The 25,473-nt window shown below is 49.5% G+C and overlaps 1 protein-coding gene across 1 annotated transcript in view; it reads right to left on the bottom strand.

Annotated features, from left to right (window-relative positions):
* tg (thyroglobulin) overlaps window positions 1–25,473 on the bottom strand; it is a 161,389-nt gene that overhangs the window by 108,311 nt on the left and 27,605 nt on the right. Inside the window, exons 13-22 of the mRNA XM_033020435.1 lie at window positions 22,907–23,027; window positions 17,923–18,132; window positions 16,105–16,308; window positions 13,403–13,557; window positions 11,822–11,978; window positions 10,071–10,295; window positions 8,532–8,681; window positions 6,525–6,689; window positions 2,765–2,887; window positions 2,031–2,146 (exon numbers count right to left, since the gene is read on the bottom strand). Coding sequence (XP_032876326.1) covers window positions 2,031–2,146; window positions 2,765–2,887; window positions 6,525–6,689; window positions 8,532–8,681; window positions 10,071–10,295; window positions 11,822–11,978; window positions 13,403–13,557; window positions 16,105–16,308; window positions 17,923–18,132; window positions 22,907–23,027 — 1,626 coding nt within the window. The remainder of the gene's footprint in view (window positions 1–2,030; window positions 2,147–2,764; window positions 2,888–6,524; window positions 6,690–8,531; window positions 8,682–10,070; window positions 10,296–11,821; window positions 11,979–13,402; window positions 13,558–16,104; window positions 16,309–17,922; window positions 18,133–22,906; window positions 23,028–25,473) is intronic.

Below are 25,473 nucleotides of genomic sequence, written 5' to 3'. Positions count from 1 at the left end.
AAATTAAACGCAGCCAGGATAGTAAACATCCCATAGAGAATGTAACAACGCAATAAGAGGGCGGTGAATCTGTGGGATTCTGTGCCACACACGGCTGTGGAGGCCAAGTCCGTGGGTACGTTTAAGGCAGAGATAGATAGATTCTTGATTAGTGCGGGTGTCAGGGGTTATGGGGAGAAGGCAGGAGAATGGGGTTAGGAGGGAGAGATAGATCAGCCATGATTGAATTGCGGTGTAGTCTTGATGGGCCGAATGGCCTAATTCTGCTCCTATCACTTATGAACATGAATAAGTGGCATGTAAGTTAATTTCAGTTCAGTTTAGTTTATTGTCACGTGTACCGAGGTACAGTGAAAAGCTTTTGTTGCGCGCTAACCAGTCAGTGGAAAGACAACACATGATTACAATCGAGCCGTCCACAGTGTACAGATACATGATAAGGGAATAACGTTTAGTGCAAGGTGAAACCAGCAAAGTCCGATCAAGGATAGTCCGGGGGTCACCAATGAGGTGGATGGGAAGTCAGGACCGCTCTCTAGCTGGTGATAGGTTAATAAACGGCTGGTGTTAATGACAGAGCTGTCTTACGAAGTCTGACAGATGCGATGGTGTTGGAGGCTTTGGCACAGGTACAGGGATGAGGTGGGAATGGAGGGGTGAGCATCAGGTCCAGTCAGGTAGTGGTGGCATCATGAGAGAGAGAGGTCCTCTAGCTCAGAGCAAGCTGGTGATGACGGATAGATTCTGACCACACCATCACGGTGGAACCTACAGTGTGATCCTTTCCCTGTCACCCCCCCCGTCACAGTGTGTCCTTGTCCTGTGGGGTACATTCCCTACCCGCCCCCCCCGACCCATTACCCCACCCCCAGTCACCTTGCGGGGTATCGCTGACTCCAATGTCCTGTATGGATGTTCTGCCAGGGTGTTGGAGCCAGCATCGTACCATCGACCCTGTACATGTGTGTACGAGGCTGTAGGAGCATTGTACACTGTACCATTGTGTGTGTGTGTGTGTACCAGGGTGAGGACCGTACACTGTACATTGTGTGTGTGTGTGTGTGTACCAGGGTGAGGACCGTACACTGTACATTCGACCCTGTACGCCCGTGTACCAGGGTGAGGACCATACACTGTACCATTTGTGTGTGTGTGTACCAGGGTGAGGACCATGGTAAATGGTAGGGAATTGAAGAATGCAGATGAACAGAGGGATCTGGGAATAACTGTGCACAGTTCCCTGAAGGTGGAATCTCATGTAGATAGGGTGGTAAAGAAAGCTTTTGGTGTGCTGGCCTTTATAAATCAGAGCATTGAGTATAGAAGTTGGGATGTAATGTTAAACTTGTACAAGGCATTGGTGAGGCCAAATCTGGAGTATGGTGTACAATTTTGGTCGCCTAATTATAGGAAGGATGTCAACAAAATAGAGAGAGTACAGAGGAGATTTACTAGAATGTTGCCTGGATTTCAGCAACTAAGTTACAGAGAAAGGTTGAACAAGTTAGGGCTTTATTCTTTGGAGCGCAGAAGGTTAAGGGGGGACATGATAGAGGTCTTTAAAATGATGAGAGGGATAGACAGAGTTGACGTGGATAAGCTTTTCCCACTGAGAGTAGGAAAGTTTCAAACAAGGGGACATGACTTGAGAATTAAGGGACAGAAGTTTAGGGGAAACATGAGGGGGAACTTCTTTACTCAGAGAGTGGTAGCTGTGTGGAATGAGCTTCCAGTGAAGGTGGTGGAGGCAGGTTCGTTTTTATCATTTAAAAATAAATTGGATAGTTATATGGATGGGAAAGGAATGGAGGGTTATGGTCTGAGCGCAGGTATATGGGACTAGGGGAGAATACGTGTTCGGCACGGACTAGAAGGGTCGAGATGGCCTGATTCCGTGCTGTAATTGTTATATGGTTATATGGTTATACACTGTACATTGTGTGTGTACCAGGGTGAGGACCATACACTGTACCATCGACCCTGTACGCCCGTGTACCAGGTGCAGGAGGAGCAGAGAGGATGTCCCTTACCTGCCCGTAGGCTGTGCAGACCAGGTTGGATTGGGCGCTGCTGTAAAGCTCACACCGGGACAACTCCCCTCCATCTGACAACATCACAAAGTTACACGTGGCATTTCCAGAACATTCTGCAAAGGAACATATGCAGGAGGTGTTTAAGAAGGAACTGCAGATGCTGGAACAATCGAAGGTGGACAAAAATGCTGGAGAAACTCAGCGGGTTAGGCAGCATCTATGGAGCGAAAGAATTGGTGACGTTTCGCGTCGAGACCCTTCTAGGAGTTGTGTCTGTGTGTCTTCCTGGTTTAATTTCAAAGCATGGAACTGTTTTAAAGGAGATGCAAATGAAAGATAAAACGACTCATTCATTGAAATGATTTTATTGAGAAAACATTTGAAAACATCTGTTCCGTGGAGAACTTGATAACAAGGTCCTCTTCCATCTGCAACCTGTGGTTTAGTTTAGTTTAGTTTAGTGATACAACGTGGAAACAGGCCCTTCGGCCCACCGAGTCCGTGCCGACCAGCGATCCCCGCACACTAACACTATCCTACACACACAAGGGACAATTTACAATTTTTACCGAAGCCAATTAACCTACAAACCTGTACGTATTTGGAGTGTGGGAGGAAACCGGAGCACCCGGAGTTACTCCAGCACTCAGTCAAACGTCACCTATCCATGTTCTCCACAGATGCTGCCTGACCCGCTGAGTTACTCCAGTATTTGGTGTCTAATCACTGACCTGAGAGACAGTGGAGGAGATGCGTCAGGTGATCAGACCCGCCCGTTAACACTCCAATTACTTCCGTGTTTTCCGAGTTTGGAACGAGCTGGGATTGTTCGATGATGACAAACTGTTGGAATACTGCAGGTAACGAGAGAAAGGTGAGTCAGTGTAAATGGAGAAAGGGACTGTTAGTTGTCCTATCATTGTCCTATCTGGGACACATGACAATAAACTCTCTTGACTTGACTACATCATCACTGGCATCTTGTACCCTTTGTCTGATGGTGGTGAATATAGACAGGAGTCTCCAGGACAGCCACTGCCTAATAACACATCTTCTAAACGTTGCCTTATCCACAATATCCATGACTGAATAGTCAAAGGTGTAGGTAGGAACTGCAGATGCTGGTTTAAACCGAAGATAGACACAAAAAGCTGGAGTAACTCAGCAGGACTGATCCGCTGAGTTACTCCAGCTTTTTGTGTCTATCTTCAGAACAGTAAAAAGCTTGGATAGAGTGGATGTGGAAAGGATGTTTCCACTAGTGGGAGAGTCTAGGACCTGAGGTCACAGCCTCAGAATTAAAGGACGTTCCTTTAGGAAGGAGATGAGGAGGAATTTCTTGCCAGAGGGTGGTGAATCTGTGGAACTCTTTGCCACAGACGGCTGTGGAGGCCAAGTCGGTGGATATTTTTAAGGCAGAGATAGATAGATTCTTGATTAGCACGGGTGTCAGGGGTTATGGGGAGAAGGCAGGAGAATGGGACTGGGAGGGAGAGATAGATCAGACATGGTTGAATGGCCTAATTCTGCTCCTATCACTCATGACCTTATGAAAAGAAACAAAAATAAATAAACCAGATTACAAATAACAGGGGAAAAGTTGTGACGTTTGAAGGTAACAAAGTTGACCATTCGTTTCCACAACGAGGCCTGTCCCACAACAAGACAAACTCACAGGTGAAATTCTGCCTCACAGATATATACTTTGCTTTGGCAATGAACGCAATATGGTTTTAAAAATTGATGCGAGGACAGATCAATACACAATAGACAATAGGTGCAGGAGTAGGCCATTCGGCCCTTCGACCCAGCATCGCCATTCAATGTGATCATGGCTGATCATCCACAATCAGTACCCCGTTCCTGCCTTCTCCCCATATCCCCTGACTCCGCTATCTTTAAGAGCCCTATCTAGCTCTCTCTTGAAAGTATCCAGAGAACCCGCCTCCACCGCCCTCTGAGGCAGAGAATTCCACAATAGTCCTGGGACTATTTGTGTCGAGCCAACCAAATACATTATTGCCCTTGTCAAATGTAGGTTCAATCAGGCAAGGCATAACATGGTTGTTTTGGCTGGACTCTACCTAACCATGCCATGTATGTTCTCGTCCAAATCATTGATATACTGTCGATGCCGTGATTGGATAGCAGAGTAGACTTGATGGGCCGAATGGCCTACCGATGCTCCTATCGTTTATGAACAATCAGCATCGGGCCAAACACCGAGACCTGAGGCAGACCACGTCACAGTTCAGTAATGTCACAGGTTAGTGAAAATCAGGAAACTTGCCTCATGATTTCTTGACAGATGTTGGGAAAGGTGTTCAAAAACTGACGCTCCAATAAGCAGCAGCAAACCACAGTGAATGGCAGGGCTCTGGGTAGTGCTGTAGAGCAGAGGGACTATTTGTAGAACAGGGGGTGCATGGTTCCTTGAAGGTGGAGTCGCAGGTAGGTGAGGTGGTCAAAAAGGCTTTTGGCACTTTGGCCTTCAGAGTATTGAGTATAGAAGTTGGGAGGTCATGCTGCAGTGTATAAGACATTGGTGAGACCGCATTTAGAATATTGTGTTCAGTTCTGGGCACCATGTTATAGGAAATATGTTGTCATGCTGGAAAAGGTGCAGAGAAGATTTACAAGGATGTTGCCAGGACTAGAGGGTGTGAGCTATAGGGAGAGGTTGAGTTGGCTGAGTCTCTATTCTATGTGCGCAGGAGGATGAGGGGAGATCTTATAGAGGTGTGTATGAAGGGTGGTGGGTGTATGGACAAGAAGCAGTTAGACAGGTACATGGATAGGACAGGTTTGGAGGAATATGGACCAAGCGCAGGCAGGTGGGACATGTTGGGCGGTGTGGGCAAGTTGGGGCAAGTTGGCCGGTGTGGGCAAGTTGGCCGATGTGGGCATGTTGGGCGGTGTGGGCAAGTTGGGCTGAAGGGTCTGTTTCCAGGCTGCACCACCCTATGACTAGTGTCGTTGGGACACGTTGGTCAGTGTGGGCAAGTTGGCCGGTGTGGGCAAGTTGGGGCAAGTTGGCCAGTGTGGGCAAGTGGCCGGTGTGGGCAAGTTGGCCGGTGTAGGCAAGTTGGGGCAAGTTGGCCGGTGTGGGCAAGTTGGCCGGTGTGGGCAAGTTGGCCGATGTGGGCAAGTTGGGGCAAGTTGGCCGGTGTGGGCAAGTTGGCCGATGTGGGCAAGTTGGCCGGTGTGGGCAAGTTGGGGCAAGTTGGCCAGTGTGGGAAAGTTGGCCGGTGTGGGCAAGTTGGGGCAAGTTGGCCGGTGTGGGCAAGTTGGCCGGTGTGGGCAAGTTGGCCGATGTGGGCAAGTTGGCCGGTGTGGGCAAGTTGGGGCAAGTTGGCCAGTGTGGGCAAGTTGGCCGGTGTGGGCAAGTTGGGGCAAGTTGGCCGGTGTGGGCAAGTTGGCCGGTGTGGGCAAGTTGGCCGATGTGGGAAAGTTGGCCGGTGTGGGCAAGTTGGGGCAAGTTGGCCGGTGTGGGCAAGTTGGGGCAAGTTGGCCGGTGTGGGCAAGTTGGGGCAAGTTGGCCAGTGTGGGCAAGTTGTCCGGTGTGGGCAAGTTGGGGCAAGTTGGCCGGTGTGGGCAAGTTGGCCGGTGTGGGCAAGTTGGCCGATGTGGGCATGCTGGCCGGTGTGGGCAAGTTGGGGCAAGTTGGCCAGTGTGGGCAAGTTGGCTGATGTGGGCATGTTGGCCGGTGTGGGCGGTGTGGGCAGTGTGGGCAAGTTGGCCGGTGTGGGCAAGTTGGCTGATGTGGGCATGTTGGCCGGTGTGGGCGGTGTGGGCATGTTGGCCGGTGTGGGCATGTTGGCCGGTGTGGGCATGTTGGCCGCTGTGGGCATGTTGACCGGTGTGGGCATGTTGGCCGGTGTGGGCAAGTTGGTCAGTGTGGGCATGTTGGCCGGTGTGGGCAAGTTGTCCGGTGTGGGTATGTTGGCCGGTGTGGGTATGTTGGGGCATGTTGGTCGGTGTGGGCGGTGTGGGCATGTTGGCCGGTGTGGGCATGTTGGCCGGTGTGGGCATGTTGGCCGGCGTGGGCATGTTGGCCGGTGTGGGCATGTTGACCGGTGTGGGCATGTTGGCCGATGTAGGCATGTTGACCGGTGTGGGCATGTTGGCCGGTGTGGGCAAGTTGGTCAGTGTGGGCATGTTGGCCGGTGTGGGCATGTTGGCCGGTGTGGGCATGTTGGGCGGTGTGGGCAGTGTGGGCATGTTGGTCAGTGTGGGCATGTTGGCCGGTGTGGGCATGTTGGCTGGTGTGGGCATGTTGGGCGGTGTGGGCATGTTGGCTGGTGTGGGCATGTTGGGCGGTGTGGGCAAGTTGTCCGGTGTGGGCATGTTGACCGGTGTGGGCAAGTTGATCGCTATGGGCCAGTTGGGTTGAAGTGCCTGTTTCCACACTGCATCACTCTATGCCTATCAACCAGAGATTATTGCAACAACACAAGATGGTGGTAACACTGCAGTAGTAGATGCACTGACCGATGCACTGGGCTGCAGTGAGCGATGCATTGGTCTCGGTCCAGGCCAACCTCTGTCCAGTGGCAGTGACACAGAAGGACATCTGGTCATCAACGTCACGCTGGGCAGCTCGGTACCGACCCTGCCCATCACACTCCTGACCCAAAGCTTCACATTCCGTTACACCTGTTAAACACAATGATCCAGGAATGAGTGGGTTAACATATGATGAGTGTTTGTCGGCACTGGGCCTTTACTCACTGGAGTTTAGAAGAATGAGAGGGGGGACCTCATTGAAACATACAGAATAGTGAAAGGCCTGGATAGAGTGGATGTGGAGAGAATGTTTCCACTAGTGTGAGAGTCTAGAACCAGAGATCACACTCAGAATTAAAGGACGTTTCTTTAGGAAGGAGAGGATGAATTTCTTTAGTCAGAGGGTGGTGAAGTAAATTATTTTAGTCCAAGGATCGCCAGCGACGGAGCTCTGACCGTGGGGCCTGTGCACCTCAACATCGTGAAGCCGCGGTCTCCGGTAAGAAGCAGCCGACTCGGGAACTCCAAGTGTGTTCCGATCATTCCCAACGTCGGAGTTTCGATCATCCCGACGAGAGGGCCTGAACATCTGTAGCGGCGGCTGCTGAGGGTTCAAGCCCCGACCACGGGTGAACAAAGGAGGAAGATGACTGAACTGTATTGCCTTACATCACGGTGAAGAATGTGGTGGATGTTTATGTTACATTCTATTGTGTATTGTGTTCTCTTTAATTGTATGGCTGTCTGGTAACTCAAATATCACGGTATATTAATTGGTGCATGTGACAACAAACGTGAACTTGAACTTGAATCTGTGGAATTCTTTGCCACAGACGGCTGTGGAGGCCACGTCAGTGAATATATTTAAGGCAGACTGATATAATTTAATTGCCACACAACCAAGGTCGGTGGTATTTGGGTTGCCAGCAGCGGTACAATAATAAAGAACGCAACCACAATAAAATTTTTACACAAACATCCACCACAGCATTCATCACTGTAGTGGAAGGCACAGAGCTTGGCCAGTCCTCCTCCATTTTCCCCCGTGGTCGGGACCACCACCCTCCGCAGCCGTTGCTGCGGGCGTCCAGATGGTAAGGGACAAAGTCAAAGTCATAGATAGATTCGGGTGTCAAGGGTTATGGGGAGAAGGCAGGAGAATGGAGTTAGGAGGGAGAGATGGATCAGCCATGATTGAATGACAGAGTAGACTTAACGTTGAATTTGCTGTGTGTCCGACTCGAATCATTACATGGTGTCAGAAGTGAGTCCTTCCTACTCTGTTCATGTTTATCAGGTATGTTTTTTTACATTAGTTTTATGTGCCTGTTATCTCTGTCATGGAAAAAGGCCTCGGGCCTACAGGGGGTGATGTTCTACACCTGCTTGGACAAACTGATTTAAACTGCATCATAGACTCGCAGTCTCATAACCTAAAGTTTTATATCGTCAAGGGGGATTCTGAAACTCTGCTTAGTATGTACAGTTGATCCATTCACAGTGTACAGATACATGATAAGGGAATAACGTTTAGTGCAAGGTAAAGCCAGCAAAGTCCGATCAAGGATAGTCCGAGGGTCACCAATGAGGTAGATAGTAGTTCAGGACCGCTCTCTGGTTGTGGTAGGATGGTTCAGTTGCCTGATAACAGCTGGGAAGAGACTGGCAAGAACTCAGTCTGTGACCGGGGACTGTGCTGATGTAAGTGGATGGTCTTGCTGAAGGTAGACACAAAAAGCTGGAGTAACTCAGCGGGACAGGCAGCATCTCTGGAGAGAAGGAATGGGTGACTTTTCTGGTCGAGACCCTTCTTCAGACTGATGTCTGGGGAGGGGGCGGGACAGAGATAGAATGTAGTTGGAGACAGTAAGTCTGGTGGGAGAACTGGGAAGGGGGAGGGGATGGAGAGAGAAAGCAAGATGAATGATACGTGGCATTAGACAGCATTGACCATTGAGCAAGTGTAGAGTAAAGAGCAAGCTCTGTACTTACAGTGTTGGGCTGAGAATGCTCCAGGAGAAACGGTCTCCCGCCCTGATGGACATCTGTGACACCCACTGCTTCCGGCAACGTCCTGGTAGAAGCCAGCGGGACAAAGAACGCAGACACCGTCCCGGACAAAGGTGCCAGACGGGCAGACAGCTGAGACAGAGAGATCACTGTTACCCCCACATCCCCAGTGTTCACAGTTACACCCAGTGTCACCCCCACCCCCAGTGATCACAGTTACACCCAGTGTCACCCCCACCCCCAGTGTCATCCCCACCCCCCGTGTTACCCCCACCCCCAGTGTTACCCCCACCCCCAGTGTTCACAGTTACCCCCAGTGTTACACCCACCCCCAGTGTCACCCCGAGTGTCACCCCCAGTGTCACCCCCAGTGTCACCCCCAGTGTCACCGTCACCCCAGCGTCACCCCCAGTGTTCACAGTTACACCCAGTGTTACCCCCAGTGTTACCCCCCATCCCAGTGTCACCCCCAGTGTCACCCCCAGCGTCACCCCCACCCTACACTCTGTGACTCTGTTGGTTTATAACTCTGTGACTATGACCATGACTGTGTGTGTGTGCGCGTGTGTGCGTGTGTGTGTGTGTGTGTGTGTGTGTGTGTGTGTGCGTGCGTGTGTGTGTGTGTGTGTGTGTGTGTGTGTGTGCGTGTGTGCGTGTGTGTGTGCGTGTGTGTGTGCGTGTGTGTGTACGTGTGTGTGTGTGTGTGTGTGCGTGTGTGTGTGTGTGTGTGTGTGCATGTGTGTGTGTATGATGTGTGTGTGCGCGTGTGTGTGTGTGGTGTGTGTTTATGGTGTGTGTGTGTGTGTGTGTGTGTGTTTATGGTGTGTGTGTGTGTGTGTGTGTGTTTATGGTGTGTGTTATGTTGGTGGAGTGTGCGTTTTGTGTGTTGGTGTGTGTTGTGTGTGTGTGTGTGTGTGTACGCGTGTGTTGCGGTGTGCGTGTGTGTGGTGTGTGTGTTTGTGTGCGGGGTTTTGTGTTGTGTGTAACGCGTGTGTGTGTGTGTGTGTTGTTTTTGTGTGGTGTGTGTGTGTTTGGTGGGGGGTCTCGGTGGGTGTGTGTGTGTGTGTGTGTGTTTGTGTGTGGGGTTGTGTGTGTGTGTGGTGGTGTGTGTGTGTGGTTGGTTTGTGTGTGTGTTGGTGTTCGTTTGCGTGGTGTGCGTGCGTGTGTATGTGTGTGTTGTGTGTGTGGTGTGCATGTGTGTATGTTTAGTGTGTGTGTGTATGCATGTGTATGTGTGTGTGTGTGTGTGTGTGTGTGTGTGTGCATGTGTGTGTGTGTGTGGGTGTGTGTGTGTGTGTGTGTGTGTGTGTGTGTGTGTGTGTGTGTGTGTGTGTGTGTGTGTGTGTGTAGGTGTGTGTGTGTGTGTGTGTGTGTGTGTGTGTGTGTGTGTGTGTGTGTGTGTGTGTGTGTCTGTGTGCCTCTGTGTGACACTGTGTGACACTGTGACCATGACTATAACTATGGCTCTGTGTAACATTACAGTGAGCTGCTGTCCACACAGGTGTATGCGGTGCCACTTACTGCACTGGGGCACGTCACTGCCGGCTGCAGTTGAGGCTGGGACACGCAGGTAGCCGTCAACACATCCCAGCTGCACGGTGGGTGGGTCGGTGTGACCGTGGTCCTCGGGTGAAGCGGTGACAGGTTCTGCTACAAACTGCTTGGAATCCAAAAGCAGGCGATAGTTGCCACTGGTGACGAGCTGGGTGAAGCGCTGGTGTAAACCGTTGCCCAGCAGAGCCGTCTCTGTAGGGGGCAAACAGCGTCCATCATTACACATCTCCCCAAGATGATGGTTCATGTATCAGACACACAGTCTATTCAGCCCATCAGGCCCATGCTACCCCTTGCCAGTGAATGTAATTAACACCACACTCCCACTCCGCCTCCATCTCTGAATCTTTCCACAACTTCAGATCCGATTATTGTCCATAAATTCCAGGAACAGAATTAGGCCATTCGGCCCATCAAGTCTACTCCACCATTCAATCATGGTTGATTTATCTCTCCCTCTCAACCCCATTCTCCTGCCTTCTCCCCATAAAGAATGGGGTTAGGAGGGAGAGATAGATCAGCCATGATTGAATGGTGGAGTAGACTTGATGGGCCGAATGGCCTCTTTCTGCTGCTATCACTTGTGAACTTCATGAAGTAATTCCAAAGCTTCCAAGGGCTGGGACAGTGTTGCAACCTGTGGACTGGAGTTCAGAAACGGGGCGCGATTCACAAGAGCAAGTGAACGAGGAGGAATTTCATCAGCGATCTAAGATATTAATAACATCCCAGGAATGTGAGTGATCTACACAGCTCAGGGAACAAGATTGCAAAGGGATAGGTTGTAAATCTGAATCTCCATAAAGCAATTACCATGAGGAGGATGAGGAGAAGCATGTGGAAGGAATATGTGAAGGTCAGACAAGTTTCAATAGTTGTGTTTCTAATCACAGTGATCATTCATTCAGTCATCTCCACACCAAGCAGGTTCAATGTCTAGACACCTTGGCTGACTCCTGTAGCTCCCAACTATCTTCTCAATTATAGATAGCATTTACCATTTAGTTGTGTTTAGTTTCGAGATACAGTCCCTTCGGCCCAGCGAGCCCGCGCTGACCAGCGATCCCCGCACATTAACGCTATCCTACACACACCAGGGACAATTAACAAAGTTATCAAAGCCAATTAACCTACAAACCCGCACGTCTTTGGAGTGTGGGAGGAAACCAGAGCACCCGGAGAAAACCCACGCAGGTCACGGGCAGAACGTGCAAACTCCGTACAGACAGCGCCCGTAGTCAGGATCGAACCCGCGTCTGTGGCGCTGTGAGGCAGCAACTCTACCGCTGCACCACTGTGATGCCCCAATTGCTGAATAATTTGTCGATAATAGTTTAGTTTCTTGTCACGTCTACCGAGCTACAGTGAAAAGCTTTTTTGTTCCGTGCTATCCAGTCAGTAGAAATACTATACATGAGCCGAAGATAGACACAAAATGCTGGAGTAACTCAGCGGGACAGGCAGCATCTCTGGAGAGAAGGAACGGGTGACGTTTTGGGTCAAGATACTTCATGCAGACTGAAGGGTCTCGACTCGAAACGTCACCCATTCCTTCTCTCCAGAGATGCTGCCTGTCCCGCTGAGTTACTCCAGCATTTTGTGTCTATCTTTGGTTTAAACCAGCACCTGCAGTTCCTTCCTCCACACTACAATGGAGTGGTCCACAGTGTACAGATACAGGATAAAGAGCATAAACAGCATAGTGCCGCGCGGTTTACCGATGCCGTGCAGGTCAGGGAGAGAGAATGTCGGCACCTCCGACAGGCGCACTGTCCACCTGACGTTTACTCCCAGTCGCTCCAAGCTCAGACATTGGACGGACACAGAGGAACTGTCACACACTGGCACCTGCACCATCACGCCACCAACACGCACCTGAGGAGACAAGGCACCTGGTGAAAGCCTTCATACATGTAGCGTGCTCTATGTATGATGAGGGTGGCCACACTTCCATTCATTATCAATGTTTCCTCCCTACTGCCATCGGACAATTCAACACCACAGTGTGTGTGTGTGTGTGTGTGTGTGTGTGTGTGTGTGTGTGTGTGTGTGTGTGTGTGTGTGTGTGTGTGTGTGTGTGTGTGTGTGTGTGTGTGTGTGTGTGTGTGTGTGTGCGTACACATGTGTGCGTACACATGTTTGGGTGTACATGTGTGTGTGTACATGTGTGTGTACACACGTTTGTGTGTACGTGTGTGTACATGTGTGTGTACATGTGTCTGTACACATGTTTGTGTGTATGTGTGTGTGTACATGTGTGTATACATGTCTGTGTGTGTACACATGTTTGTGTACATGTGTGTACACATGTTTGTGTGTACGTGTGTGTGTACATGTGTGCATGTACATGTGTGTGTACATGTGTGTGTACACGTGCGTGTGTACACATGGTTGTGTGTATGTATGTGTGTGTACATGTGTGTGTGTACATGTGTGTGTGTGCACACACATATATACACAAGTGTGTGTGTACACGTGTACACATACATATATACACAAGTGTGTGTGTAAACATGTGTATATGTACGTGTGTGTACACATATATATACACGTGTGTATGCGTTTGTGCATGTATGTATGTCTATGTTCGTTATGTATTACATATATATATATGTTTATTATATTGTTTACAAAGTACCATGTTTACATATTCTGTAAGTAAGAATGTCATTGTTCTGTCTGGGACACATGACAATAAAACACTCTTGAATATTGAAGACGTGCACTGCTTTACTTGCTGTTTACCTGTACACTCACCTGAGCGTACCTGTACTACTCTATGCTCAATGAGTTACTGAGCCAATGAACGCACCACCACACATTCATCCATGAGACTTTACACTTACAATGTTCATATGTTCATACGTGGCATGAGCAGAATTAGGCCATTCGGCCCATCATGTCTACTCCGCTATTCAATCATGGCTGATCTATCTCTCCCTCCTAACCCCATTCTCCTGCCTTCTCCCCTGACACCCGTACTGATCAAGAATCTATCTGTCTCTGCCTTAAAAATATCCACTGACGTGTCCTCCACAGCCGTCTGTGGCAATTAATTCCACAGATTCACCACCCCCTGACTAAAGACATTCCTCCTCATCACTTTCATAAAGGAACGTCTTTTAATTCTGAGACTAGGCCCTCTGTTCTCCTCACCTGGATATTATAATGAGAAAGTCATACTTTAGCAACTTCAGTTTCAGGGTGACAGGCCCTTTGGCCTAACTTGTCACTGCCAACATCTGTGCCCCATCTAAACACCATCATGAGAAGGGGAACAAGACCATGAAGTAACGTACCTGAAGATGACAGAATCCTCTGGCCGTGAGATCATCAGTGAGGATAGAGCTGAAGGTTGTCAGTAACCCAGCGTAGTCTCCGTTACAGATGTTCCCCGACGGCAGGAGCAGCTGGAAGCTGGTCCCAGTCTGGACCACCTGAAACATCTGGAGCCCTGCAGACACAGACACCAACAGCTGGCTTCAACACAAATCACTTCCAAAGTTAAAACATAGCCTGCAGAAGCAGGAAATCTGAAATAAGAGAGAATCCCGTTGACATCAGCGGGTCCAGCAGCATCTGTAGAAAGAGAATCGGTGAACATTTCATAGTCATAGAGTGATACAGCGTGGAAACAGGCCCTTCGGCCCATCTTGCCCACACCGACCAACATGTCCCATCTACACTCGTCCCACTTAGAGTCACAGAGTGATACAGCGTGGAAACAGGCCCTTCAGCCCAAAAGAGGAGGATGGCTGAACCTTGTTGCCTTCCACCACAGTGAAGAACACTGTGCTGGATGTTTGTGTTAAATCTTACTGTGTATTGTATATTCTTTTTAAGTGTATCGCTGCTGGCAAATTCATATCACTGCACCTTCGGGTTCATGTGACCAATAAAATTGACTTTGACTTTGACTTTACCCACACCGGCCAACATGGCCCATCTACACGTCCCACTTAGAGTCATAGAGTGATACGGCCCTTGGAGACATGCCCTTCGGTCCAACTTACCCACACCGGCCAACATGGCCCATCTACACTAGTCCCACCTGCTCGCATTTGGTCCATATCCCTCTGAACCTGTCCAATCCGTGTACCTGTCTAAATGTCTTTTAACACCCTCAGACTATCCTTGATCGGACTTTGCTGGCTTTACCTTGCACTAAACATTATACCCTTATCATGTATCTGTACACTGTGGTCGGCTCGATTGTAATCATGTATTGTCTTTCCGCTGACTGGTTAGCACACAACAAAAGCTTTTCACTGTACCTCGGTACATGTGACAATAAACTCGACTGAAATGTTGCGATAGTCCCAGCCTCAACTATCTCCTCTGGCAGCTCATTCCATTCACCCACCACCCCTTGTGTGAACTTGGGGTGAGTGCAAGTTGACATCTCTGTGTTCTGGGTTCATTTCTGCCACATGACATTAGAGAGGTCAGTCTGTGTAAGAAAGAACTTCAGATGCTGGTTTAAATCGAAGGTAGACACAAAATGCTGGAGTAACTCAGCATGACAGGCAGCATCTCTGGAGAGAAGGAATGGGCGTCGTTTCGGATCAAGACCCTTCTTCAGACTGATGTCAGGGGAATGGGCGGGACAGAGATAGAATGTAGTCGGAGACAATAAGACTGGTGGGAGAACTGGGAAGGGGGAGGGGATGGAGAGAGAGGGAAAGCAAGGGCTACTTGAAGTTAGAGAAGTCAATGTTCATACCGCTGGGGTGTCAGCTGCCCAAACGCAATATGAGATGCTGTTCCTCCAATTTGTGCTGGGCCTCACTCTGACAATGGAGGAGGCCCAGGACTGAAAGGTCAGATTGGGAATGGTAGGGGGAGTTAAAGTGCTGAGCAACCGGGAGATCAGGTAGGTTAAGACGGACTGAGCGGAGATGTTCAGCTAAACGATCGCCGAGCCTGCGCTTGGTCTCACCGATATACAGGAGTCCACACCTGGAACAGTGGATACAGTAGATGAGGTTGGAGGAGGTGCAAGTGAACCTCCGCCTCACCTGGAAAGACTGTTTCGGTCCTTGGATGGAGTCGAGGGGGGAGGTAAAGGGACAGGTGTTGCATCTCCTGCGCTTGCAGGGGAATGTACCTGGGGAGGGGGTGGTTTGGGTGGGAAGGGACGAGTTGACCAGGGAGTTACGGAGGGAGCGGTCTCTGCGGAAAGCAGAAAGGGGTGGAGATGGGAAGATGTGGCCAGTGGTGGGATCCCATTGGAGGCGGCGAAAATGTCGGAGGAGTATATGCTGTATGCGACGGCTGATGGGGTGGAAGGTGAGGACAAGGGATACTGTCCTTGTTACGAATGGGGGGAGGGGGTGTAAGAATGGAGCTGCGGGATATTGAGGAGACCTTAGTGAGAGCCTTGTGTATAATGGAAGAGTGGAACCCACGTTCCCTAAAGAATGAGGACATCTCCGATGCCCTGGTGTGGAACACCTCATCCTGGGCGCAGATGGAGGAATTGGGAGTAGGGGATGGAGTCCTTAGAGAGGGGTCAGTCTGTTGCTCAGGTGACCTCTCGACAGCTCACAGCTGGACATCATCATTGGCTGTGATTTCAGTGAGAAGGTTAAGGACAGTGTTATAAGTAGTTAGGAAGCAACAAGCTGGAGTAACTCAGCGGGTCAGGCAGCATCTGTGGAGAACATGGATAGGTGACGTTTCACAGAGTGCTGGAGTAACTCAGTGGGTCAGGCAGCATCTGTGGAGAACATGGATAGGTGACGTTTTACAGAAATCCATGTTCTCCACAGATGCTGCCTGACCCGCTGAGTTACTCCAGCACTCTGTGAAATGTCTCCTATCCATGTTGCACCTGCAGTTCCTTGTGTGTACAAAGACAAGGAGATGGTGGATACAGGAGCCGTAGAGACGGAGGTTTACAGTGGCGGGGGGTTAGGGTGGGGAGGGATTTACAGAGATGAGGAGAGTGTTGGGTGGGGAGGGGTTTACAGAGACAGGGGGCCAGGTGGATGGTACTTACTCTGACAGGAGTGTGGGTGAGGTGTGTGCGATGTCCAGCTGCCAGTCTCTTGGTCACACACGTAGCGCTGGTCCCAGACAGGCAGGTAACCGGGTCTACACACCAGCTGACAGAGCTGCAGGACCTGCCCAGGGTGAGGGTCCTCACATAACACGCGGCCATTGGTTGTCTCAGTCGCTGTGAAGGGCAGTGCACACCGCGGGCCTAGGGACACAAACCATCCCCACACCATCAATCTCCAGCGTACAACACATGCATTCAACAGAGAGTTCGATTCAGCTCTGAGGGTTAACACAGTCAGGGGATATGGGGAGAAGGCAGGAACGGGGTACTGATTGTGGATGATCTGCCATGATCATATTGAATGGCGAATGGTGCAGGCTCGAAGGGCCAAATGGCCTACTCCTGCACCTATTGTCTATGTTTCTATGATTCTCAGTTAAGTTCTTCACCAATGGCAAACGTTCTCAGGCAGCGGGGAATAGGAATGGTTCACGGAGAGATTCCCACAGCTCAAGGTCGACTTGGTTGTGGACGTGGGAGTCACTCATACGGTCATCAGTGATAGCAGCAGAATTAGGCCATTCGGCCCATCAATATGTCATTCAATCATGGCTGATCCATCTCTCCCTCCTAACCCCATTCTCCTGCCTTCTCACCATAACCCCTGACACCCGCACTAATCAAGAATCTATCTATCTCTGCCTTAAAAATATCCACTGACTTGGCCGCCACAGCCGCCTGTGGCAAAGAATTCCACAGATTCACCACCCTCTGACTAAAGAAATTCCTCGTCATCTCCTTCCCAAAAGAATGTCCTTTTATACTATAACCTCTGGTCCTAGACTCTCCCACTAGTGGAAACATCATCTCCACATCCACTCTATCCAGGCCTTTCACTATTCTCTCCCCCCCCCCCCCCCCCTCATTCTTCTAAACTCCAGTGAGTTCAGGCCCAGAGCCGATTGAAAGATAATACGTTTCCACCAAACTCAGAGACAGTGATGCATTGCCCACTTCCCAGCGACGTTCAAACATGCAGGTCTGGACCAGGAGTCCATTCCGCCCTTCGTGCTGGTACTATCATTTAATCCCAGCACCGCTGATCTGATCATCAACTTCCATTCAACGTACTTTCTGCAGCATGATGCCAACCACCCTTCCATCTACTCTATCTACACCTCACACTGCCTCGGCAAGGCCAGAAGCCCAGACCACCACACACACAAACCAACCTCCCTTCCATCGACTCCATCTACTCCTCATGCTGCCTCGGCAAGGCCAGCAGCATCATCAAGGACCAGTCACACCCCGGCCACTCCCTCTTCACCCCTCTCCCATCGGGCAAAAGGTACAGAAGTGTGAAAACGCACAGGGACAGTTCCTTCCCAGCTGTTATCAGGCAACTGAATCATCCTACCACAACCAGAGAGCGGTCCTGAACTACTATCAACCTCATTGGTGACCTTCGGACTATTTTTGATCAGACTTTGCTGGCTTTACCTTGCACTAAACGTTATTCCATCATCATGTATCTGTACACTGTGAACGGATTGATTATAATCATTTATTGTCTTTCCGCTGACTGGTTAACACACAACAAAAGTTTTTCACTGTACCTCGGTACACGTGACAATAAACTAGACTCAACAATACGTCATTCTCCACAAAGTTGCTGCATTTACCCGGGATCTCATCATTGAGTGCCGGTATTAGTACAGGTGTCAGAGGTTATGGGGAGAAGGCAGGAGAAGGGGTTAGGAGGAGAGTTAGATCATGGTTGTGTGAATGAACATTGAGGTGACATGGACAACTCACGGCTGCAGGCAGGCTTGTCTCCGGCTGACATATTGACCCGTGTTCCAGGGACCTCCTGCCCGTCCGCAAACACGCACCAACACCGCTCCCTGTCGCCATCACACTGCGTGTCGGAGAAGGAACCATCCAGGTCTTCACACGTGGGGATGTCCCCAGTCCCCCCCTCCTGCTCCAGCAGCTCCTGCCGCAGGATCTCACACCAGCTGGGACCTGGGGGTAGGACACATGCACCTTAGTTTCACTCATCACACTTTACTAGACCAGTGATGGGCCGAAGGGCCTGTTGCCACACTGTAAGGTCATTATTTTAGTGAGAAATAGCAGAGAGGCCAAGTCTAAAGCTGTTTTTAAAGTGGAGATTGACAAATTCTTGACTAAAGTTTATGGGGAGAAGGCAGGAGAATGGGGTTAGGAGGGAGAGATAGATCAGCCATGGTTGAATGGCGGAGTAGACTCGATGGGCCGAATGGCCTAATTCTGCTCCTGTCACTTGTGACCTTATGAACAAGAACAAGCCAAGACACAGATATTTGATGGGATTGGTGAATGTTCCATGTTCAGCTCAGTGTTGTGAACTTCGGAACAACATCGATGTACAGAGGGATGTTGGGGTCCAAGTCCATAACTCTCTGAGAGTGGCAACACATGAGCGGTGAAGATGGCGTGTGATATCTTGCCATCATCAGTCGGGGCATCGAGTACAAGAGTCAGGAAGTCACATTGCATCCTAGTGTGTGTAGGATGGAGTTAGTGTGCGGGGATCGCTGGTCGGCATGGACTCAGTGGGCTGAAGGGCCTGTTTCCACACTATATCTCTAAACTGATGTATTCAAGAGAGAATTAGATATAGCTCTTTAGGCTAACGCAATCAAGGGATATGGGGAGAAGGCAGGAACGGGGTACTGATTGTGGTTGATCAGCCATGATCATATTGAATGACGGTGCTGGCTCGAAGGGCCGACTGGTCTACTCCTGCACCTATTGTCTATATTTCTAAGAGCTGTTTAAGAAGGAACTGCAGATGCTGGAAAAATCGAAGGTAGACAAAAATGCTTCAAAACAAAGACCCTTCTTCAGACCCTTGTGAAGACCTGAAGAAGGGTCTCAACCCGAAACGTCACCCATTCCTTCGCTCCATAGATGCTGCCTGTCCTGCTGAGTTTCTCCAGCATTTTTGTCCACCTTCTATGTTTCTAACTGCATGACCTCATGAATATTCCAGCTTGGAATACTTTCCCTGTTCACTTATCCTTCTCTTCCAGTGATATTGTTAGTCTGTCCAATTGTATGAGACCTGTTCTATTCTGCACGGCCATTCTTGGCAAGGCTTGAGGCCGTTCCACAAATGTTACACAGCATAATGACCAAATCTGGCAGCCAAACCCGCAAATGTGGCCACAACCATGGCACTTGTCTCAGCACAACCCCACAAACCTTGTGGACAATCCAAGATCCTATTAGCTTTGGCAGTCGTTAACCTCCAGTTCAACATCTCCAGTGTCTGACTTAACCCAGAGAGGCAATCAATCCACCTTGCTTCATCATTCCGTTTTGTTCCCAATTAAATGAATCAAAAGTCTCTCGATGTATTTCTGATTCATGGAAACCTCCAGTAAATGGAAGAGTAAAAAATAACATGTCCACCCTTAATGATGTCATGAATCACTTTATGGAACAGAGGATCAGTGAATGAATCCAGTTATTACCTCCACCCCCCCCCACAAACACCTCACTTCTGGTAAAAGCAATGTCTGGTAAAGCCACCTTGTGGGATATCTGAGTCAGCGAGCTTGTTGGACTTTCTCACCTACAAAGTTAGGTGTCGGCACGGTGGTGCAGCGGTAGAGTTGCTGCCTCACAGCGCCAGAGACCCGGGTTCTATCCTGACTACGGGTGCTGTCTGTACGGAGTTTGCACCGTCTCCCCGTGACCTGCGTGGGTTTTCTCTGAGATCTTCGGTTTCCTCCCACACTCCAAAGACGTGCAGGTTTGTAGGTTAATTGGCTGGGTATAAATGTAAATTGTCCCTAGTGTGTGTAGGCTTGTGTTAGTGTGCGGGGATCGCTGGTCGGCACAGACTCGGTGGGCCGAAAGGCCTGTTTCCGCGCTGGTTCTCTAAACTACACTAAAAGTGGTGGTCGCTCAGCTATTGGAAGATGCTGTTAAGTTACAAAGAGGCAGACGAGATTTACCAGGATTGGTCCTTGTATCAAACAGTGCAAAACACAAAGTGCTGGAGGGACTGAGCAGGTCAGGCAGCATCTGTGGGGGAATGGGCAGGGGACACTTTGGGCCCGGACTTTATTCCTTATAGCGCAGGAGGATAAGGGGTGATCTTAGAGAGGTACCTCACTACCAACCTCATTGGTGACCCTTGGACCATCCTTTATCAGGCTTTACCTTGCACTAAACGCTATTCCCTTATCATGTATCTGTACACTGTGGACGGCTCGATTGTAATCATGTATTGTCTTTCTGCTGACTGGTTAGCACGCAACAAAAGCTTTTCACTGTACCTCGGTACACGTGACAATAAACGGAACTGAAAATCTATAAAATCATGAGGGGAATAGATCAGGTAGATGCACAGAGTCTTTTGCCCAGAGTAGGGGAATCGAGGACCAGAGGACATAGGTTTAAGGTGAAGGGGAAAAGATTTCATAGGAATCTGAGGGGTAACTTTTTCACACAGTGGGTGGTGGGTGTATGGAACGAGCTGGGACTATCGTAACGTTTAAACAACAGTTAGACAGGTACATGGATAGGACAGATTTGGAGGGATATGGACCAAACGCAGGCAGGTGGGACTAGTGTAGCTGGGACATGTTGGCCAGTGTGGGCAAGTTGGGCCGAAGGGCCTGTTTCCACACTGTATCACTGTGACTCTGTGACAGATGCTGTCTGATCTGCTGATTCCAACATCTGTAACATCTGTATGTCCAGAGCAAGATGCTGTTTCCAGGAACCCTACTGCTGTCCACAATTGTCAGTCAAACTGCTTTGTGGGCAGTTTCAGAAATATTCTGAAGAATTCCTTCAGTTTCCAGATGCCAATGAGAAGAAGATGTTGGTTTTATTCCAGGAGATCTCCTCCCAACAAACCGATCAAGGCTTTCATATAAAGAAAGAGAATAAGCAACCTTCCTATAAACATTTGCTTGCTTACAACATACAACAGTATAGCACGGGAACAGGCCCTTCGGCCCACAATGTCCGTGCTGAACATGATGCCAGGACCAACTCTCCTCTGCCTGCACATGATCTATCTCCCCCCATTCCCTGCATATCCACGTGCCTGTCTAAAAGCCTCTTAAACACCACTATGGTATCTGCCTCCACCACCACCCCTGGCAGTGTGTTCCAGGCACCCACCACCCACTGTGTAAAACCTGCCCCACACATCTCCTGTACACTTTGCTCCTCTCACTTTAAGTCACGTTTATCTCTGGGTAAAAGGTTCTGACTGTCCACCCCATCTCTGCCTCTCATCATTTTATAAACGTCCATCTGGTCTCCCCTCAACCTCCAACGTGTCAGAGAATATAATCCAAGTCTGTCCGCCCTCTCCAAAGTGAATACTCTCTCATTTAAGCATCATTCACAGACAGGCCAATCACAAATTGGAGGAACAGCATCTCATATTTCGCTTGGGCGGTGTGACTTGTCTAACTTCAAATAACCCCTTCATCACCTCCCTCCCTCTCCGTTCCCCCCCCCCCCCCCCCCCACAGGTCGACTTGTTGAGTCTCGTTGTCTGTAACTCGGTTTCACCTAGCCGTGGCGGTGCTGACACGAAGGGCCGAATGGCCTCCTCCTGCACCTATTGTTCTATGTTTCTACAACTAACAGTGGCCTGTCATTGCTGCCTGTCCCGCTGAGTTACTCCAGCATTATTGTCTACTAACAATGGCCGGTTTCCTTTATCATCAGCATTATTTTGCATCTTTCATTTATTTGTTCTATATCTCTCTGCATCACCATCTATATCTCTCGTTTCCCTCTCCCCCGACTCTCAGTCTAAAGAAGTGTCTCGACCAGAAACGTCACCTATCCATGTTCTCCACAGATGCTGCCCGACCCGCTGAGTTACTCCAGCACTCTGTGAAACATCACCTATCCATGTTCTCCACAGTTGCTGCCTGACCCGCTGAGTTACTCCAGCACTCTGTGAAACGTCACCTATCCATGTTCTCCACAGATGCTGCCTGACCCGCTGAGTTACTCCAGCACTCTGTGAAACGTCACCTATCCATGTTCTCCACAGATGCTGCCTGACCCGCTGAGTTACTCCAGCACTCTGTGAAACGTCACCTATCCATGTTCTCCACAGATGCTGCCTGACCCGCTGAGTTACTCCAGCACTCTACACATCTACTTCCTTCAGTTCCTTCCTACACAGCCGTCGTTCTGGTGAACCTAGTCTGCACCGTCTCCAAAGCCCCCACATCCCCCTGTAATGGGGGTGACCAGAACTGCACGACTACTCCACATTGGATGAGAGGGGGTGTGAGATTGGAATGAGCCTTCGTCCAAATTACAAATGGGTAGCAAACTATGTCACGGAATGTCCACCTGTGTGTCTGGCCCACCCCACATGTGGTGGTCTGCCCACTGTGTCTACCCACTGTGTCTACCCACTGTCTGCCCACTGTCTGCCCACTGTCTGCCCACTGTCTGCCCACTGTCTGCCCACTGTCTGCCCACTGTCTGCCCACTGTCTGCCCACTGTCTGCCCACTGTCTGCCCACTGTGTCTACCCACTGTCTACCCACTGTGTCTACCCACTGTGTCTACCCACTGTCTGCCCACTGTCTGCCCACTGTGTCTGCCCACTGTGTCTACCCACTGTCTACCCACTGTCTACCCACTGTGTCTACCCACTGTCTGCCCACTGTCTGCCCACTGTCTACCCACTGTCTACCCACTGTCTACCCACTGTGGAGACCCCCCCACCCGTGGTGACCAGGCCACTGTCTGTACTCACAGTGGGGATTCCCGTCTGGATGAATTGTAGCCTCTTGCAGCATCTCCCCTGTGACTGGGTGAACACACCAGGGCTTGTCACCCTTGGAATCGGACCACTGCACGGTTCGGTAGACGCCCGTCTGGCAACAGAACACAGAGAGAGAGACATGAACAACAGCGGGAAATACACACGGACTGTAGATACTGACATCAGACAGACACAAGGTGGTGAGTTTATTCCCAGCAGCCACTAGACCATTGTCAACTACAGTATATACACGATATATCGATCCATGTCAGCACTCTACCCCCAATACCATGTGCTCTAATTTTGCCCACTAATCTCCTATGTGGGACCTTATCAAATGCTTTCTGAAAATCCAGGTACACTACATCCACTGGCTCTCCCTTGTCCATTTTCCTAGTTACATCCTCAAAAAATTCCAGAAGATTAGTCAAATATGATTTCCCCTTCGTAAATCCATGCTGACTCGGACCGATCCTGTTACTGCTATCCAAATGTGCGGCTATTTCATCTTTTATAATTGACTCCAGCATCTTCCCCACCACCGATGTCAGGCTAACTGGTCTATAATTCCCTGTTTTCTCTCTCCCGCCTTTCTTAAAAAGTGGGATAACATTAGCTACCCTCCAATCCACAGGAACTGATCCTGAATCTATAGAACATTGGAAAATGATCACCAGTTGTGAAGATTCAGCACTTTGGCTTTTGTTCCTGTTTCAAGTGCCTGCAGCATCTTGTGCCTCTCTTGAAGTGAGTGCAGCCTTGTTTTAAATGTTGCCAGCGGGCGTTCTGTGCAGGACGTTCCATAAATCCCCTTTGATGTCTGGTTTAGGTTGCCTCTGTGTTGCTAATGAATGATGGGAGCCGCAATCCACCTACTTAATGAATTGTCAACTCACCATCTTATTCAAAGCAGATGTGTGTCCCGTGGCCAAGTTTGGAAACATTGCCATTAATGTCCAGGACAGTTCGGGACCACATGAGGCTCGATCACAACTCTCAGCACCAATCACCATTGTATGCTCAATGCCATTTTAACTTCAAAACAAAATACGATTCAGAAATAACGAGAAGGCTGTTTCCTTAAAAGGAGCCTTCATGATGCAGCGGGTCCTAGAGTCAGTCGTACAGCGTGGAAACAGGCCCTTCGGCCCAACTTACCCACACCGACCAACATGCCCCATCTACACTAGCCCCACCTGCCTGCGTTTGGTCCATATCCCTCTAAACTTATCCTATCCATGTACCTGTCTAACTGTCTTTTAAATGTTGTTATCATCCCTCTGTCAGATGCAAGGAACTGTAATAAGCTCATAATAAGTGAGACCACACCTGGAGTATTGTGTGCAGTTTTGGTCCCCTAATTTGAGGAAGGACATTCTTGCTATTGAGGGAGTGCAGCGTAGGTTCACCAGGTTAATTCCCGGGATGCCGGGACTGTCATATGTTGAAAGAATGGAGCGACTGGGCTTGTACACGCTGGGGTTTAGAAGGATGAGAGGGGATCTTATTGAAACATATAAGATTATTAAGGGTTTGGACACGCTAGAGGCAGGAAACATGTTCCCGATGTTGGGGGAGTCCAGAACCAGGGGCCACAGTTTAAGAATAAGGAGTAAGCCATTTAGAATGGAGATGAGGAAAATCTTTTTCACACAGAGAGTTGTGAGTCTGTGGAATTCTCTGCCTCAGAGGGCAGTGGAGGCCGGTTCTCTGGATGCTTTCAAGAGAGAGCTAGATAGGTCTCTTAAAGATAGAGGAGTCAGGGGATATGGGGAGAAGGCAGGAATGGGGTACTGATTGTGGATGATCAGCCATGACCACATTGAATGGCGGTGCTGGCTTGAAGGGCCGAATGGCCTACTCCTGCACCTTTTGTCTATTGTCTATTGATAGGAGCAGAATTAGGCCATTCGGCCCATCAAGTCTACTCCGCCATTCAATCATGGCTGATCTATCTCTCTCTCCTAACCCCATTCTCTTGCCTTCTCCCCATAACCTCTGACACCCGTACTAATCAAGAATCTATCTCTGCCTTAAAAATATCCATTGACTTGGCCTCCACAGCCTTCTGTGGCAAAAAATTCCACAGATTCACCACCCTTTGATTAAATCAATGTTTTCTCATCTCCTAAAGGATCCTAATCTTACATAATGCTGGAATCTTGAGAACAACACAGAGTGCTGGAGTAACTCAGCGGGTCAGGCAGCATCTGTGGAGAACATGGATAGGTGACGTTTCACAGAGTGCTGGAGTAACTCATCCATGTTCTCCAGAGATGCTGCCTGACCCGCTGAGTTACTCCAGCACTCTGTGTTTTGCACACCACTATTTATGTTCCGTTTCCCAAGTCAAGGGGTATTTTTAAGGCAGAGATAGATTCTTGATTAGTGCGGGTGTCAGGGGTCATGGGGAGAAGGCAGGAGAATGGGGTTAGGAGGGAGAGATAGATCAGCCATGATTGAATGGCGGAGTAGACTTGATGGGCCGAATGGCCTAATTCTGCTCCTATCACATGACCTTATGACCTTGTGAGATTGCGGAGCCGACCATCACTGTC

The sequence above is a fragment of the Amblyraja radiata genome, chromosome 4, assembly GCF_010909765.2.
Source record: "Amblyraja radiata isolate CabotCenter1 chromosome 4, sAmbRad1.1.pri, whole genome shotgun sequence".
Lineage (NCBI taxonomy): Eukaryota > Metazoa > Chordata > Chondrichthyes > Rajiformes > Rajidae > Amblyraja > Amblyraja radiata.
The sequence above is the reverse complement of the archived record's forward strand: the minus strand, read 5'-3'. Positions and strand labels throughout refer to the sequence as shown.